We start from the raw sequence: 15,607 nt of genomic DNA, 5'->3' as shown, positions 1-15,607 counted from the left end.
TAATTTGTCGAACACATGTCATCATTATCTTTATTCAACAGCTTACATAATCATCAGACTGGGTTTCTGATTGCTAATAGAAGTTTCTTAGTTTGTTGTTAATATTGTTATTGCACATATGAAAACATTGAGTAAAATAGTTTTTTGTTCAATGAAGGACTGTCACTTTACAATCCGAGGTGGGCGGCTTTTGGAGAACGGAGAGTACCAGCTTCCAGTAGTGGTGCTTATGCTTAGTCTGCCTCACCCAACTAAGTCCAGTCCAACCCTGTTAACCCCTGGTATGATGGAAAATCTCTTTCATGAAATGGGTCACGCCATGCATTCCATGCTGGGGCGAACCAGATACCAACATGTAACAGGTAGGAAATGTCTGTTAAACATATTTTGAATCCATTTGTAGTTAGTCAAGAATAAATCTGTTCTGATTTAGTAAAACGATTACTGTAGATTACAAAGCTGAGGGAACCAGAAATATTCTGCACTGTAAAACTTTCAAGATTTGTATCAAACGGCACCATTTCTATACTTTTGGAGGAAGGGAATTTTGTCTTGAGGAAGAAAGGAGTAAAGGTTGTATGACGAAGGGAATGCACAGTGCGTAGATACGCACATGTATGTATACAATGCCTTCTGCCTAGCAGAGGCTGGGTGAGGTGATGTTTATGATGATGTGTACCGAATGGCATTTTCTCATTCCAGTAGTTCTTATAATGTTCTTTCCCCTCGTAAACATTGAAATCTCCTGCATCAGGCTCTGTGAGTATATCACCCCCATCTTGGTTGGTTTCACTGGCTCTACATTCCCCAGAGGATCAAATTAAAGATCTTTGTCAAATCTCTTCACAGTCTTGACCCACCCTACTTCTGTAACCTCCTGCAACACTTCTATCTAATCCTCTCCCTCCACATGGTGAACAGAGGCTTGCTTCATGTCCCACCTGATCAGCCGCACTATCTGGACATCCAACCCAAGTCCCTCTGCTTTGCCACGTCCCTCCCCATCTTTAAAGCCCACCTTAGAATCTTTCTTTTCAACTGTGCCTTTAGCCACCATTTCTCTCCCAGCTCCCCCCATCCCCAGTTTGGGTTCCCAGTCAGCTCTGTGAAACCGTTTGAAATGTTCTTGTGACGTGAAAGACACTTGATAAATATAAATTGTGCTTATTGGAAATACTGTGATTGTATTTCTAACTGATTTGTTTAAATCTTTGCAATAATTTTGTCTTCCCGACGTGAAAGGCACTATAAAATCCAATTTATTGTTATTATTGTTGTGCACTGTTGCAATTGCTTCCTTCATTTACAATCTGCCGTTTTTCACCCAAGTTCCCAATAGTTTCATTTTGTTAACAACAAGATTACATTTGTACAACGCCTTTCACGTGGGAGGACATCCCAAGGCCCTGGACAGTATACAGCATTTCAAGATTACAATGTTAAGATTACAATGAAGAAATCTACCATTTCTTTTCAGGTACACGATGTCCAACAGATTTTGCAGAAGTTCCCTCCATTCTCATGGAATATTTTGCTAGTGACTATCGTGTGGTGAATCAGTTTGCAAGGCACTACCAGACAGGACAGGTAGAGGATCTTCTACTTGAATTCACTGTTACAAATTCTCATTATAGTCCATGCTATGGAGTTAATGTGGCTGATTTATTGATTTTTTTTTCCCCCCTGTGTGTGTTTGACACGCACTCGTTGGGTGTCATAATTAGCACCACACTCTCTGTAATACATTGTGACCTTAACACTGAAAGATTCATTATGCTGACGTACAGTGGAAACTCTCCATAGAGTCTCCCCACTCAAGTGGTCAACTCACGACCGTGCCATTGTTTTCCAGACTTCCATTTGCACAATATAGTATAATAAAAACTTATTTTACCAGCCATCTTGTATCCTGGTCGTCAATCAGCAGTTGCCCTTTGCGACGCACCAAGTCGTCCAGAGCACTGCACGCAAAAGCTTTCACAGGATGTAGAAAATGGCAAATCACATGGGATGAAGTATTCTGGGACTGTGTGATTGAAATGGCAAATCCCATTGTCTGGGGAACAATACAGCAACAATTTGCATTTGAATAGTTCCCATAACATTGAATAACGTCTTGGAGCGTTTCACAGTGGTGGGATTGGATGCCAAGCAAGAGGGTGGTGACCGTGGGCATGGTTAAAGAGGTAGGTTTTAACGTGGGATTAAAGATAGGTAGAGAAGGGATGAGATGGAGGAGTAGAGGCAGGGAGTTCCAGAAGTTAAGGGAGTAATGACTAAAGGCTTGGCCACCGATAGCGATGTGAAGAGGAGAAAAAGAGAATGATCCAAGTTTGTATTGAAACTACTGATTTATTGTCCTCGGTTTGACTTTGACGATTTATGGTACAAGTACAACAACTTAATCTGAAACCATGCCTTCAAAGGTGCAGAAATGCAAATTATGTCTAACACAGTTTTTCTTGAGTACTGATACAAGGGCATGATATCAAATAAATCCCATATACACAGTGGTTTATTGAAAAAAAATTTAAGCTATGACTCACTAGTGAGGTCAACTCGCTAATGTGGTCAAATTTTCTCAGTCCATTTGTTCATCATCTTACAAAGGTCACACTAGTTTTTGCTCGGTCCAACATACATGCATGTGGTCCTTATTACAATTGAATTGAAACATGGAGCCCATTTAGATTCCTTTGTCCAGTTGTCTTTATTCTATTGCCTAGTTTATGATATTAGATTGGCGTGGGATGTAAAATTACATTTCCTGTTCCAAAACCTCATTCATGGGGCTTGAACGCTTCTACTTTTGCATTGTATGTCTTCTGGTTTCAATGTAAAATAGCTAGTCTCCCAAATGTTTCTTTTAAGAAGTTTCAATTGGCCGTTTCGATTTATGACAATAAATTGAAGCTCGCCCAACATTGCTCTGTGGCAGTGATATTTACTGAGATATTTAGTAAAGTTATGGTGCTGTTAAATAAGTAATTTAAGAGGCAATTCATAAGCAGAGCCCCACCCAACCTTAGCCTACAAACATTACGTTCACCCTACAAAAGAAATTCTGTAAAACCTCCATAATCAAACACTTGCATTCATGAGATGAAGGGGATTTGAGCAGCTTTATTAAAATAGACAAGTGGAAATGGAAATTCCGAGATTTGTATAATGACACACATTCCACTATAATTCAGCTAAAAGGGAGTCAGCACGATTCAAATGGTCAGTGTGTGCCTGGAGGCAAAAGTAAAATCCCTGAGAGATGAAACCAGCCTCAGGTAGAAATTAATCAGATAATGACTTCATTTTGGGGAAGCCGAGGAGAGCTTAAATGTTTGCCATGTTTATTTTGAGCAGTGTGTAGGTGTTGCTGAGATAGTCACAACACTTTACAGAAGATTATGTGAAGCACTTTGAGATGTTCCCCTGGCATGAAAGCTACTATAATAAAATGCAGATTGCTGTTATAAGGTAACCAGGTGTGGGAAAGCAGATTTGAAGCTTTATGTTCTCACTTTCAGACCTCATTGTTCATCAATCGAAGATTTACAAGGTTGACTGACTGACTTCTATATTTGGCTGTTGTTATTTAACAATAGATAGAAATGGGATTTGAAAATCCTGACCAAGTAGAAGCTCTTCCATTTTGTTGGATTGGATTTAATTATATTTTTGGTTGCAGACCTATTTTCGTGAGACCCGAATAAACTCCCCACTTAACATTCTATCATGAAATTGTCTTATTAGTTCAGTAGCACTGTAGATTGGCACTAAATTAGCTTGTTCTTCATGTTGATATGGTGATTACTTCAGACAACTCTTATCACATGATATATACCTGAAGCAATGTACATTTCCTCCACATACTCCCAAGTTTATTGTTCAAATGTGTTTGTGCTGAGATTGTTTTGTATTAGTTTGCAATGTCAGTTGATTTACTGAGAACACATAGGTATAATAATGGGTATAATAATAATTATAATCCTTACATTTGGAAAAACATCTTTCACATCGGGAGATGTGCCAAAGCGCTTTGTAGGATATACTGTAGTTCAGTGACTGTGTTTCATGGACAAATAGAATAATAATGCTGTTATGACAAGAGGGATTGAAACTTTAGGGCAAGAATTGCAAAGACTAGACCATGGAAACAGGCCATTCATCTCAACTAGTCCTTATATGTGTTGATACACCACATGAGCCTCCACCTATTTCCCTCTCACGTACCCATCTATTACCTTCTTCCTCATGCAATAAGATTTGTGGCGGTCTGAAAATTGCTTTGAGTAAATAGTTCCTGTCTTTTCCATTTCAGCCGTTACCACAGAACATGATCACCCGGCTCTGCGAATCTAAGAAGGTTTGTGCTGCAGCAGACTTGCAACTGCAGGTGGGTAAATGTACAGTCACATAATCTCCAATTAATCTGTCCTCTAATCCTGACCTGAGTTATAACTATTCAGCAGTGGAGTTTGATTAACTGCATACGAATTAGCATTAGTTCCATTTGTAAAATTCCTGACTGAATTGGGATTTTTGCCAAACTGTCAAGGAAACATTGGCAAACAAAGGATTAGGGATATCCTTTTGCACTGTGTAATAACCCTGCTACTGAAAATAACATGAGTGTAAGGACAATGTGATGTGACTGGAGAGTTTTGTAAATTATTCCAAGACCATTGCTTCATTAGATTTACTAACAAATAAATTGGAGGTGATACTGTGTGTTCTATAGTCCTGGCTCACTGAGTGGTAGGTAGCATGTGGTTTCATGTCTGCATTTTTGTATTTGATCCATTCTCTATCTCATTGTTCCCACCCAGGGAAGTAGGAAAGATTAATCCAATGTTGCATTCTTTCTCATTTTCCCACCCAGGGAGGTAGCCAAGAGTTCCAGCAATTCCTCTCAGGCAAGAGAGGAAATGCAGGAATCATTGAGCACCTTATCCTCTACTTGCCTTCCTGATATCTATCCAATAATAGGGTGAGGGGTGAAAGAGGGATTTAACATACAGTATTAGAAATTTGCAAGCAAGATTCCCCCAATTGTTGTGACTTTTATTTGAGTAACAAAGACTTCTAGAGTGGAAAGGTCCTAACTTAAACATGTCATGAGTTAGCAGATCTCAACCAGACACATTAAGGACTTCAGTTTAGTTACAGCTCTGGGTTTAGAATTCTTGTTGAAGATCTGTCTCCGTGGAAGTCAAAAGATGCGAGGATCAGACTTTAGCACACATGCACATTTGCTTACCATACACACAAGTAAACTTCAGCAGCCGGCCAACACTTGTTGTCGAGGCTTATACATCAATAATGGTCACTTTAGAAAGGTATTGCAGGATGATGAATGCTGGGTGGAACAGTACCCATATCCCATTATCCCAGGGGAGGGAAAGGAAATGCATTAAATTGTGTTAACTGCTTAACATTACATTTACATTACAGTTACATTTCTGTAACTTTAAAAATCTTTTTAAAAATCTATTAAAACTCCTCTTGTCCTGTAGGAAATCTGTACTTAAAGTAGATTGAATCAGAATGGAGTTCCTGTGAGTTGGTGTGATATTCTTTATGTTCCCATAAATAGTCTACATTTTGTGCAATTCTGATTTCTTATAAGAAATCTTACAAAGAAATATCGCAAGTTAGACCTCAGGACTGGGAATTTGACTTGTAATAAAATTTAAATTGCAGAACAAATCTGCCATTTAAATATGACATTTTATACCAAACAAATAATGTTCTAAATTAGCCTTTTAGAAACACATTACATATAGTTCAAGTAAGATAGAAAAATGCATTAACAAATGTTTTGTTTCAATTTAGATCTTCTATTCTGTCCTGGATCAGATATACCATGGGCAACATCCTCTACCGGAATCAACAACCAATATCTTAAAGGAAACTCAGGAGAAGTTTTATGGACTTCCCCATGTACCCCACACGGTGAGGCACTTTATTAACATTCAGCCTTCAGTCAGACAAGAACTCATCTGTCGGGAAATATTGTACCTGAATTGTGGCTTTGTACTTTGGCTTGATATATGAAATGACCAACTTGCAACAGAGTTGCGTTTGATATTTGGGTCCATAAAATAGGATTTATGAGACTAGTCAGCTCTCAGGGTTGTCGGGGTGTTGATGACTTTGGCTGACCGAGCGCATCATGCAGGAGTACTGATGTCATCACTGTGAACTCAGCCAGTCAGTGCCAAAGCGTACTGCACTTCTGATATCTGCAGATCCACAGTGCGTCTAGGTGACCCATATACTGACACTATATTGTTATCGCAGCTTGTATTTAATCATTTGTTCTAACCACTGATGATCCAGAGGATTTGGAAAAGTGATGATGGGGTCTCATCTGTAATATTCCCGCACTGTTGTCAGTTGTGTTAATTGCCATTTCTGGTTTGCGAAGATTCATGGCCAATGAATCATGAATCCCAAGTTGAGAAAGTTTCTTTTCAAAAATGCCAGTGGATGGAAATTTGTTAGTTTGCCCTCTTTTCAGAAGTTGCCAATTTGAAGTTTGCGATTCACTAGGCGCGTATTTTGCCACCCAGATCATTGGAAATAGTGACTGTGTCTCTCTGATTGTGTTGCTTTTTAATGAAATATACTGCTCTCTCTCTACATATTGTTTTCTTTAAGTAGTAATGTGTACAATATTAGAGAACTGTTTGATCTGTTTGGTGACTTTGGGAAGAGTATAATAATCCTTCCCATTCTGCACACTTGTGCCAGATGTCGCTTCCTCCAAAGGCATTCCCCTTGGATACCATCAGGGAGATAATGGAGAAAAGGAATAATATTGAACAAATAACTATTCCAGAAGGTAAACTACTTCTTCAGTTTCTGGGACTATGTTGGATTCAGGATATTGTTGGTGTAAGGCTATAAAATTGTTTGCAGGACCTTTTATGGTAAATTGAAATCCTAATTCTAAAAGAATTGCCTTCAGCCAAGATACAAACAAAGTTACTGTAATAACAGTAATGTTACACTGCAAACAGATGGCTGTTTTATGATCTCCTTTCTTGTCTCCAGTTAGATTTTCTTGCTCGTCGCTTCACATGCTTCTATTCATGTGAACTAAATTATGTTTAAACATGCTGATAGCGATGCAGCTGTTACTATTTTGTTTTAAATTGAGCACACTAAGGGTTCAGTAATAAAATCAATAGGGAGTGTCCGAGCTAGTACAAAATGGAACCCAGCAAAAATCTAAAGGATTTAAAAATACTTGCCAGGGTTCTGAAATGCTGTACACTATCCAGCACCTTGGAACGTCTCCCGACGTAAAAGGCGCTACACAAATGTAATCTTGTTGTTGTTGTTGTTAAGTGTCCACAGCAGTGTTCTTGTGAAGAAGACCTTGTAATTTTATTTTGCCTTACACATCGATGTTGTAAATTGCTTCGCAGAATTTACAGTCGTATGGTGACTTTTTTGTGGGCAAATGCGGCAGCCATTTTGTGCACAGCCACGTTGCACAAACAACCATGAGGTGAATGACCAATTAATCTGGAGAATGGTTGCTATGAGAATTTACTTTTTTTGAATGATGTCATGGCATTTTTAACATCCACTTGAGAACAAGGCAGACATTGAACAACTCTTCACTGCAAAGTCAGCATTCAGTCTCTTAACTACAGGAAAATAGTACTTCCAAAAGTGCAGTCTGATGAAACTTTAAGACAACAACTTTAAGACAACAATCTATTACTAAAATTAGCCTATAATTCTCTTCTATCATAAATGTAAAATGAAAATCCTCAGGTTTAATCTCTGTTGGAAGCAAGCTACTTCTTCAAAAATACTGTATTCCAAATCTTGCCTGCCAAGGATAGATACAGCCTTGTTTAACAAACCCATTGAAAAAATAACACGTAAAACAGAGATTGTTGGCAGGTAAATTATAAACAAGAGATAATTTTGTTTGCCGATATTTGCAGCCATCTTTTCTCTCCACCACCCAAGTCGGGTTCAGCATGTCTAGGTTCAAGGTCACTCTCCATGATCTAGAAATATCTCTTATCCCCACCCTCACAAGTTTTCACAGTTTGTTGTACTCAATTCTCACATCAAACTTTTTGAGTTCTTTCACAATTTGCCAATGAGCATTGAACATTTTGTGCAATGTTCTGTGTGATTTAGCCTGAAATTGCCCCAAATCCATTTCATGTAGGATACTTGCTACAACAACTACTACTACAACTTGGATTTATATAGTGCCCTCCACGCCGGACGGCTACCAATAGAAAGATTTTCTTTCCCCCCACTTTAAGAACTAACTCTTTAACTGTGCCTATGGTCATCTGCCCCTTATCTTGGTACCAGCAAGTGATCAGGGACATTGCTTTCTTTCCTTTCAAGTTTCTTGACCCCTTCCCTCATGAATATTAAAGTGGTTACTGCGATGGGAACCAAACTAAACACACTTGCCTATACTTGAGGTGTGTTAGAACATCCAGTGAACACATTTGATGTAGGTTGGAGATAAGATCTGATCCAATTACAAAGTAAGGGCACCTTTGTTTAAAGTGACAGTTTCATGCTAATTTATTTTTTGTTTCTTCTTCCCCAACACTGTTTTTGCTTTTTTTAAAAAAAAGCTTCTCTCCCTCAATTTGCCAACCTGCTGTTTCATCACTCAGCACATTTCGCTTTGATGAAACTGAGGCAGGTTTAAGTATTAATTTTAACTAAAGATTGCATAACATCTTAAAATGAAGAGGCTTAAAGATTACTATAGCTATGTACTGAGAGAGTAATTATTTTCATGAATCACATTATATCAATCATTGTATCCACCGAATCAACCCAGACATAAGAAAGTGCTGCAGCATGAAATACTGGGGTTTGTATATGATTTGAAATGTCTTTGACTTATTGGAAGAACTTGGAGTGGCAGATTGGTAAATGGGAGCAAAGTTTCATTCAACTCTGTCCCTGTTAACCCGGCAAGCCAGACAGGTAGCAGAGGACACTGGGTGTGGTGGTACCAGCTATACAAAGAGCAGCAAGCTTGCCAGATCAGTGCTCTCAATGACAAGCTATGAGGTTTTAAGTTTAATTTTATGCAGTGACAGACTAAAATAAATCTTCCTGAATATGGATTTGTTTCCATGTTTTTCCAGATATTGTGTTCTCTTAGCCTAACTTAATCTCCTCTTCCCTGTCAATTAGCTTATCAACATTCACTAGCCAGAGTTGCACTTATAATAGTAAACCTTGTCACGTCATTGAAACGTCTCAAAGCGCGTCACAGAATATATTATAAAGTGGAGTGACTGTGTGTTTTGTGGGTGAAACGCGGCAGCCAGTTGCGCACAGCAGTGCCCCACAAACACTCGTGGATTGAGAAACCAATTTTTTTTTGAAGGTTTATTACCACCAGAAAGTAGTTCACCAATCGACTAAAAAATGGGTTCTTACTTACTGCCAGATAAACAGAGTCATGTGGAATAAGGAAATTGGAATAAGGTTTTGCCCTATCCTCGGGAATTGAACCCGGGTCCTATTGCATGCGAGTAGAGGGTGCTAGCCACTACGCTACAATACGCCACATGAAAAATGGTCACTTGTTGTGATACAAGAAGGTGCCTTTTGTAACCGGACTCCAGTAGAAAAAAACTTGTATTTATATAGAGCCATAAATGTAGAATAACATCTGAGCGCTTTACAGTGGTGGGATGGGAGCCAGGAATGGGGAAAGATAACCATAGGCGAAGAGATAAAATTTAAGGTGAGACTCGAAGACTAATAAAGGGGGCAAAGGGGAAGGTGTTTGTGAGGTTAGAGGCATAAAATCAGAAATCTTGCTAATGATAGCAAGGAGTACATTAGAAAAATACACCCAGGAGATGACAAAGGTTTGGACAAGCATTTAGGTGGCTGATAAGCAGAATGGTGAAGTCAAGCATCTTCAAGAAAGAGCAATTGGCATAGATTTGTGTTCAAAAAAGGCTAAATAATTATATTTCGATTATGATTAATGCAAATGAACATGGATTTTAAGAAAAAAATGTTGGGTTGTGTTTTTAAATACATATTCTTTATTGCTAGATCAAAAATCATTGAGGATAAAGAATAATACAGAGTTCTTAACCGTGTTTGATTGGAATGTCAAGCAGGTCAGCATTGATTTATGGGCTTTGAAACCAGTCAAGTGTCCCGTATAATGTGGTGCAAATACCTCCATTGTGGTCTGCTGGTATATGTTTAATGAAAATGTCATGGATTAGAAAGAGTTCTTCAGACTACAAGTAAAAGAGCTCATTTCCTGTTGAACCGAATAGCAGCTAAAACTGAGGCTACATAAACTGCCAGGATCTATTAAATATTTGAAACTAAAAACATTGTGTACAGTTAAATTTTTTGTGTGTCTCTCCTTCCCACTCCCCCCTCTCTCTCTCTCTCTCCCTCTTTCTCTGTCTGTCTCTCTTTCCCTCCCATCTGTCCATTGTGGAGTCCTGTAGCTCAGTGGTTAGAGCACTCGCCTTGCAAGCCGGACACCTGGGTTCAATTCCAGGCAGGGCGAAACCTTGGGCAAGTTTCCTTACTCCACACGCCTAATAATAATCCCTCCAAAAAACTAAGCAATAATAAATTGGTCATTTTCAATCCATGACTGTTTGTGGGACACTGCTGTGCGCAATTGACTGCCGCAATTCGCCCACAAATATAGTCAATTCACTTTACAGTCTTCTGTGAAGTGCTTTGAGACGTCTAAAAGAATTATTATTTTGAATAATTAGAACTATTATTAGAATAATAATTATTATATTAAAATTATTTGTACAGTAGTTTAAAGTGGGGAGGGAGAAATATTGTTGACATGTTCTCTGTTCCATTACTGAAAATTTCTTCCTGACTTGGTAAAGTATGAACTAATTTAGCTGTACTGACTCCCGGCTGTAGTTCAGTTTTGATGAGGGGTGGTGGGGTGGGTGTAGATTGAAACAGAAGTGGAATATCAAACTTTTGCAACTTCTAAGCTATAATATTACTTTTTTTAATTTGTGTTTGCAATGGGCATTCTGTTAGAGAATGCAGTTTGAGTGAGGGCTTGCTTATTTACTGTGAACCTGCACTAAAGCGGAAGAGTTTTACACCTGGCTTCTGGAGTTGACCAGCCGGCTTCCTGTGTTTTAAGGAAAAAGCTTTCCTGGTCGACAGGTTGCTGCTGTTATCACTTCCTACACGCGTGTGTAAGTGTCTGTGCCTATATATCTCAAAGATGCATTTTATAATGCAGTACTCACAATTCCTGAATTCTTTCTACTCGGCTCCTGTTAATCTTACAACTCAAAGCCTTCACGGACATGCATCTGGAAGCTTGCCAGAATGTTCTTTCAATGGCAAGCAATGTGGTTTAAACTGGTTAAAACTCCAGCAGTTGCACACTCTCCAACCTGTATGAAATATTATTTGGAATTAAATAAGAAATGTGCATCCTTCCAGAGAGAGAGTATACATTCCGTTCCAGATGCAGGGAAATTTCTATGCTTCAGTGCCATGCATTTGTGAAAGTCTGGTCTGGATACTTTTGAGTATAGTGATTGGTTTCTGCATGTATCAGACATCTGGCTGACCAAAACAATTGCATTGATCCAAGGCATTGCATTCTCAGTTAAATATTCCAATTGGCAATACATCACACATCTTTGGTCCTGAGTTTCTATTATGTCCTGCAAACATTTGAGGGTAGCCTAAGTAGCTTTGTTGTTCAAGAGAACTGTTGTGAATGCTAGTATTCCATCACTGTGGTCGCAGCACCATTAAAACCATTTTAGCTGATGAAATCACTTTCAATGTATTTCTTGACAATTTGCAAAGTATATTCTCTTCATTTGGACAGTATATTAAACCTGGATTACAAAATCAGCACTGCCACATGGGCATAATTTGGCATTAATAACAGCCAACAAATGGCAAGGATCCCATAAGTAGATTATTTTGAATTCAGGTTGAGCAGACCTGGTACACCTGCCCCATATATGTATCTGCAGGAGATCACGCGATAAACCCAACTATTTCTGCCAAATCGTATGCTACTTGAAATATTTTGAAGTGGACAGTGGGAGAAAATGAATCACATACTCGCACAAGGACTTTCATAACCATCATATGCCCATTACCTTTTGTATGGTCATAAAAGCTTGAATGCAATGAATCTCTGGATTCATTGACAGTAAGACCCAGCTTTACATCAGGCATTGCATCTAAATGTTCCTGGTAAGTTAATGGTGCATAGTAATAGGGATTGGTGTACACCAATTACTTTCATCTTGGCTTAATGGAATGACTGATATTCATAGCTCACAAATTCATGTGAAGCATCTTTATGCCTATATCTTTTTAAAAAAAACTTTAGACCTCATCAACTAATTTGACCTTTTGCAGCCATGAACAATGTTGCTCATGGGTTTTGAACTGTGTATGGAAAGCAGTGTCGATATAAATTCATAATCCTTGCATTTGATGTAGCAACTTATCACGTCTTTGAGACTTCTCAAAGCACTTCAGGATATACTGCAAACTGTGTATTTGGGGGCGATATGCTCGTACTTTACAAGCGATTTTGTCAGAAATGTTCAGAATTACAGTTCTTCAGCATTTGCAGAAAGTCAACTTTCCTTTAATGGTTTCTGTGACAAGGACGCAACCATTTGCTGGTTTTAGTTCTGCATTCCAGATTTGCAATGCCCCACCTTGTAAGCTCCCGACTCCTTGCGGAATGTTGTCTCTCTTAAAACTACAACTCTAAAAAAAAATTTCATGTGCTCAATATGGTAAAAGCTGCTTCCTTTGTGACACTGGTTGGTCACCTGTTATCAACACTTGGACAACATTTCACCAGTTTCAAAAAAAAAGTCTGTCAAGAAACATTGGAGTGGGGGTAAATAGTGAAACAAATCCTGCAAGCCTCAATTATAGTGTTCCTAAAATATGCTTCAACATTCTTCTCGACATAAAGCAGGAATATATTGCCATAAATTAAGTCAGCCTTGTTTATGTCTTTCACAAAACCAATTATTGTTCAAAAGTCAGAAATGTCAATTTGTGACTGCAGGTCATTGTTGAAACTAACAGGTCACCATTGCTATTCAGCTCGTCAGCATATAAATGGCATACCATTCATTCCTCCTGTCAACCCAGGAAATGGGGCAATTTTCATATATTTCTTTGGCAAACACAGGTTGAGTAAATTTTTTTGTTTTTGACTAAAAGAATGTTTAATATTGTCTAATATACCACAGTAGAGAATTCTGTCCTGGAGACATCTTGAGACCTTGATTCATGCCAGTGAATGGGTTTGGCCAGTCAGCCATAAACTGGCACAATTAGTTTCTCTGTGATTTGATGATGAAATGTTAGCTTGATCTGAAATCTGAGTGAATATTTCATGATGTTAGCCTAAAATTGGCATTATAATATATTCTGAATTATCAGTACCTACTGAATTTTGTTTGTGGTTAATCCAGATAGTATGGTGGAATGTTCTTGTTATCGTCTTGTTCTGCTTTTGTTACAATCTTGTCCGCAAAGGTACACACTCATGTCTATCTGGAAATGCTGGAATTTCTTCAGGCAAGATAATTGTGCAGGATTACATGATAAGTTAAAACAAAGAGGCGAGATGACTTGTTCTGCCTGTCACGCACATACTCTTTTCATCAGCTTCATCTGTGAACCAGCAGTAACACGATCTGTACATGGCACATCTCCATGAACTTGGGACTGTGAAAAGACTTTTAATAAAAATAAAGTTGGGTTGCCAACATTTTAGCTTACAGTTTTAGGGTGAAGGACAAAACAGCACCTCTACGTGGTTGTGGTTTTGATTTTGATTCTTAGCTCATAAATGTGGTTTGTGGGTTGAATACTCTGTTACCTAATTCTAAAAGTGTAGGCTGGCGATGCAGTGCTAGGGAGCACTATGTTATTGTAGTTGTTGTACTTTAGATGAATCATTGAGCTGAGATTTTGTCTGCCAGTCTAGGTGAAACATTAAGTGAAGAGAATTGTTTTCCCTGTGTCCTGACCAACCAAGATAAAATTAGTCATTCACTTTATGGATGTTTGTGGAACATTGAAGCATCAGCTACAAATAGTCACAACACTTCCGGTAGAGCACTTTGACATGATATCAACATGATAGGTGCTATATCAAATGCAAAAACGGTATCCTCATTGTCCTCAAAATTTTCACTATATCACCAGCACAAGGTTTATGATGCAGTATTTTTGGTGTTGATATAAAGGTGCAAGGAGCATAATGCAGGGCACTACCAGGGTTGAAAAGAGTAGGAAGAGAGAGGATGAAATTGAGAAGGGTGACGCTAGACTTGTGTTTTAAAAGCCTTGAAATTTGAGAAAGATGAGCATAGGGAGAGACTATCCTTGGAGAGAATAAATAGTAAAAGACTGGGCAATTGATTCTTTAAGAGAGACTGTTTGGAGCTTGAGAGGAGAATATAGAGGAGCAGTGACCTACATGTATTGACAGACAGATGACAATGGCTGCAATAGGAAGAGAACCCATCTAGTTAGGTGATAGAAAAATAATTTATAAATTATGAGATTAAATATTTCCTACCCAATAGTCTAGGAGGGGGTCAAATGGAACTTCTTTAGATGTGAAGCAATCTTCAAATAATAATAACAATAATCCTTGCATCTGATATAGCGCCTCATCAGGTCGTTGAGACCTCACAAAGCGCTTCCCAAATATACTGTATAGTGAATTGACTGTATATTTGTATAATCATGGTTTCATGATTGTTCAGGAGGAAGTAAATCTGAAACTATAATGGAGTTCCATTTGACATTTAGGGAGATATTGGGGGCAATTTAGAGTTACAGTGAAGTCAGTGTATTGTGGGTTTGGTCTTGCGGTTGCCTGCTACACTGACTTCTTGCTTCAGGTGACCCCGGAAATGATCGCAAGAGACATCGCCACTGACTGGCTAACGTCCTGTGCACAGAAACTTGGTGATGTCAGTTGTGATCCTGATAACCCCTGGAAAACAAATGTGTGTGGCCACACTGTAATGTGTCCATTATAACATCTCATTTTTAAGCTGTTGTGCTAAAGCTATCTTGGGTAGAATGGAAGCAAACATTTTTAAAGGAGAAGAAAAGTTGGAATACAAGCAGGAGACACTAAAGGGTAGGCTAAGAACTGAATAATTGCATTTGGAGAGCTATTAACTGGAACAAAGGCATATTTAATCAGGAAAGTGGGAAATCTAACAAGCCTAAAACTTAATATTGATCACAGTGATAAAGTAAAATGGAGAAAATATTCCTTGTATTTGGTATACTGCCTATAACATTGAATGTCTCAAAACACTTCACAAAATTTCCGTAAAGTGTAATCCCTTTATTTGTAGCTTTTTTTTTACATAGAGAGAAGTTATTTGGAAATAATGAGTTATTTCCAGGTGGTGGTGAAAGAGCATATTACAGTGATGCAATGTGTTCTCTGCTTCTACTTTTTCCACAAACATATTGGATTAAAAACTTTTCTACTTTGTGAGAGAAATCCTCCAAATCCTTTTTCTGTCCCGCTTAGAGACCCAGAGTTATTCAA

The 15,607-nt window shown here is 38.4% G+C and overlaps 1 protein-coding gene across 2 annotated transcripts in view; it reads left to right on the top strand.

Moving 5' to 3' along the window:
• The window catches only part of LOC103183271 (mitochondrial intermediate peptidase), a 59,189-nt gene that overhangs the window by 26,197 nt on the left and 17,385 nt on the right, over positions 1-15,607 (top strand). For both annotated transcript variants that reach the window (XM_007900651.2, XM_007900650.2), the window contains 4 exons: positions 158-362; positions 1,478-1,587; positions 4,316-4,390; positions 5,830-5,949. In XM_007900651.2, coding sequence (XP_007898842.2) covers positions 158-362; positions 1,478-1,587; positions 4,316-4,390; positions 5,830-5,949 — 510 coding nt within the window. The remainder of the gene's footprint in view (positions 1-157; positions 363-1,477; positions 1,588-4,315; positions 4,391-5,829; positions 5,950-15,607) is intronic.

This window comes from Callorhinchus milii, unplaced genomic scaffold (assembly GCF_018977255.1).
Source record: "Callorhinchus milii isolate IMCB2004 unplaced genomic scaffold, IMCB_Cmil_1.0 Scaffold4, whole genome shotgun sequence".
NCBI lineage: Eukaryota > Metazoa > Chordata > Chondrichthyes > Chimaeriformes > Callorhinchidae > Callorhinchus > Callorhinchus milii.
Note: the sequence above shows the minus strand (reverse complement) of the source record. Positions and strands in the feature narration are given on the sequence as shown.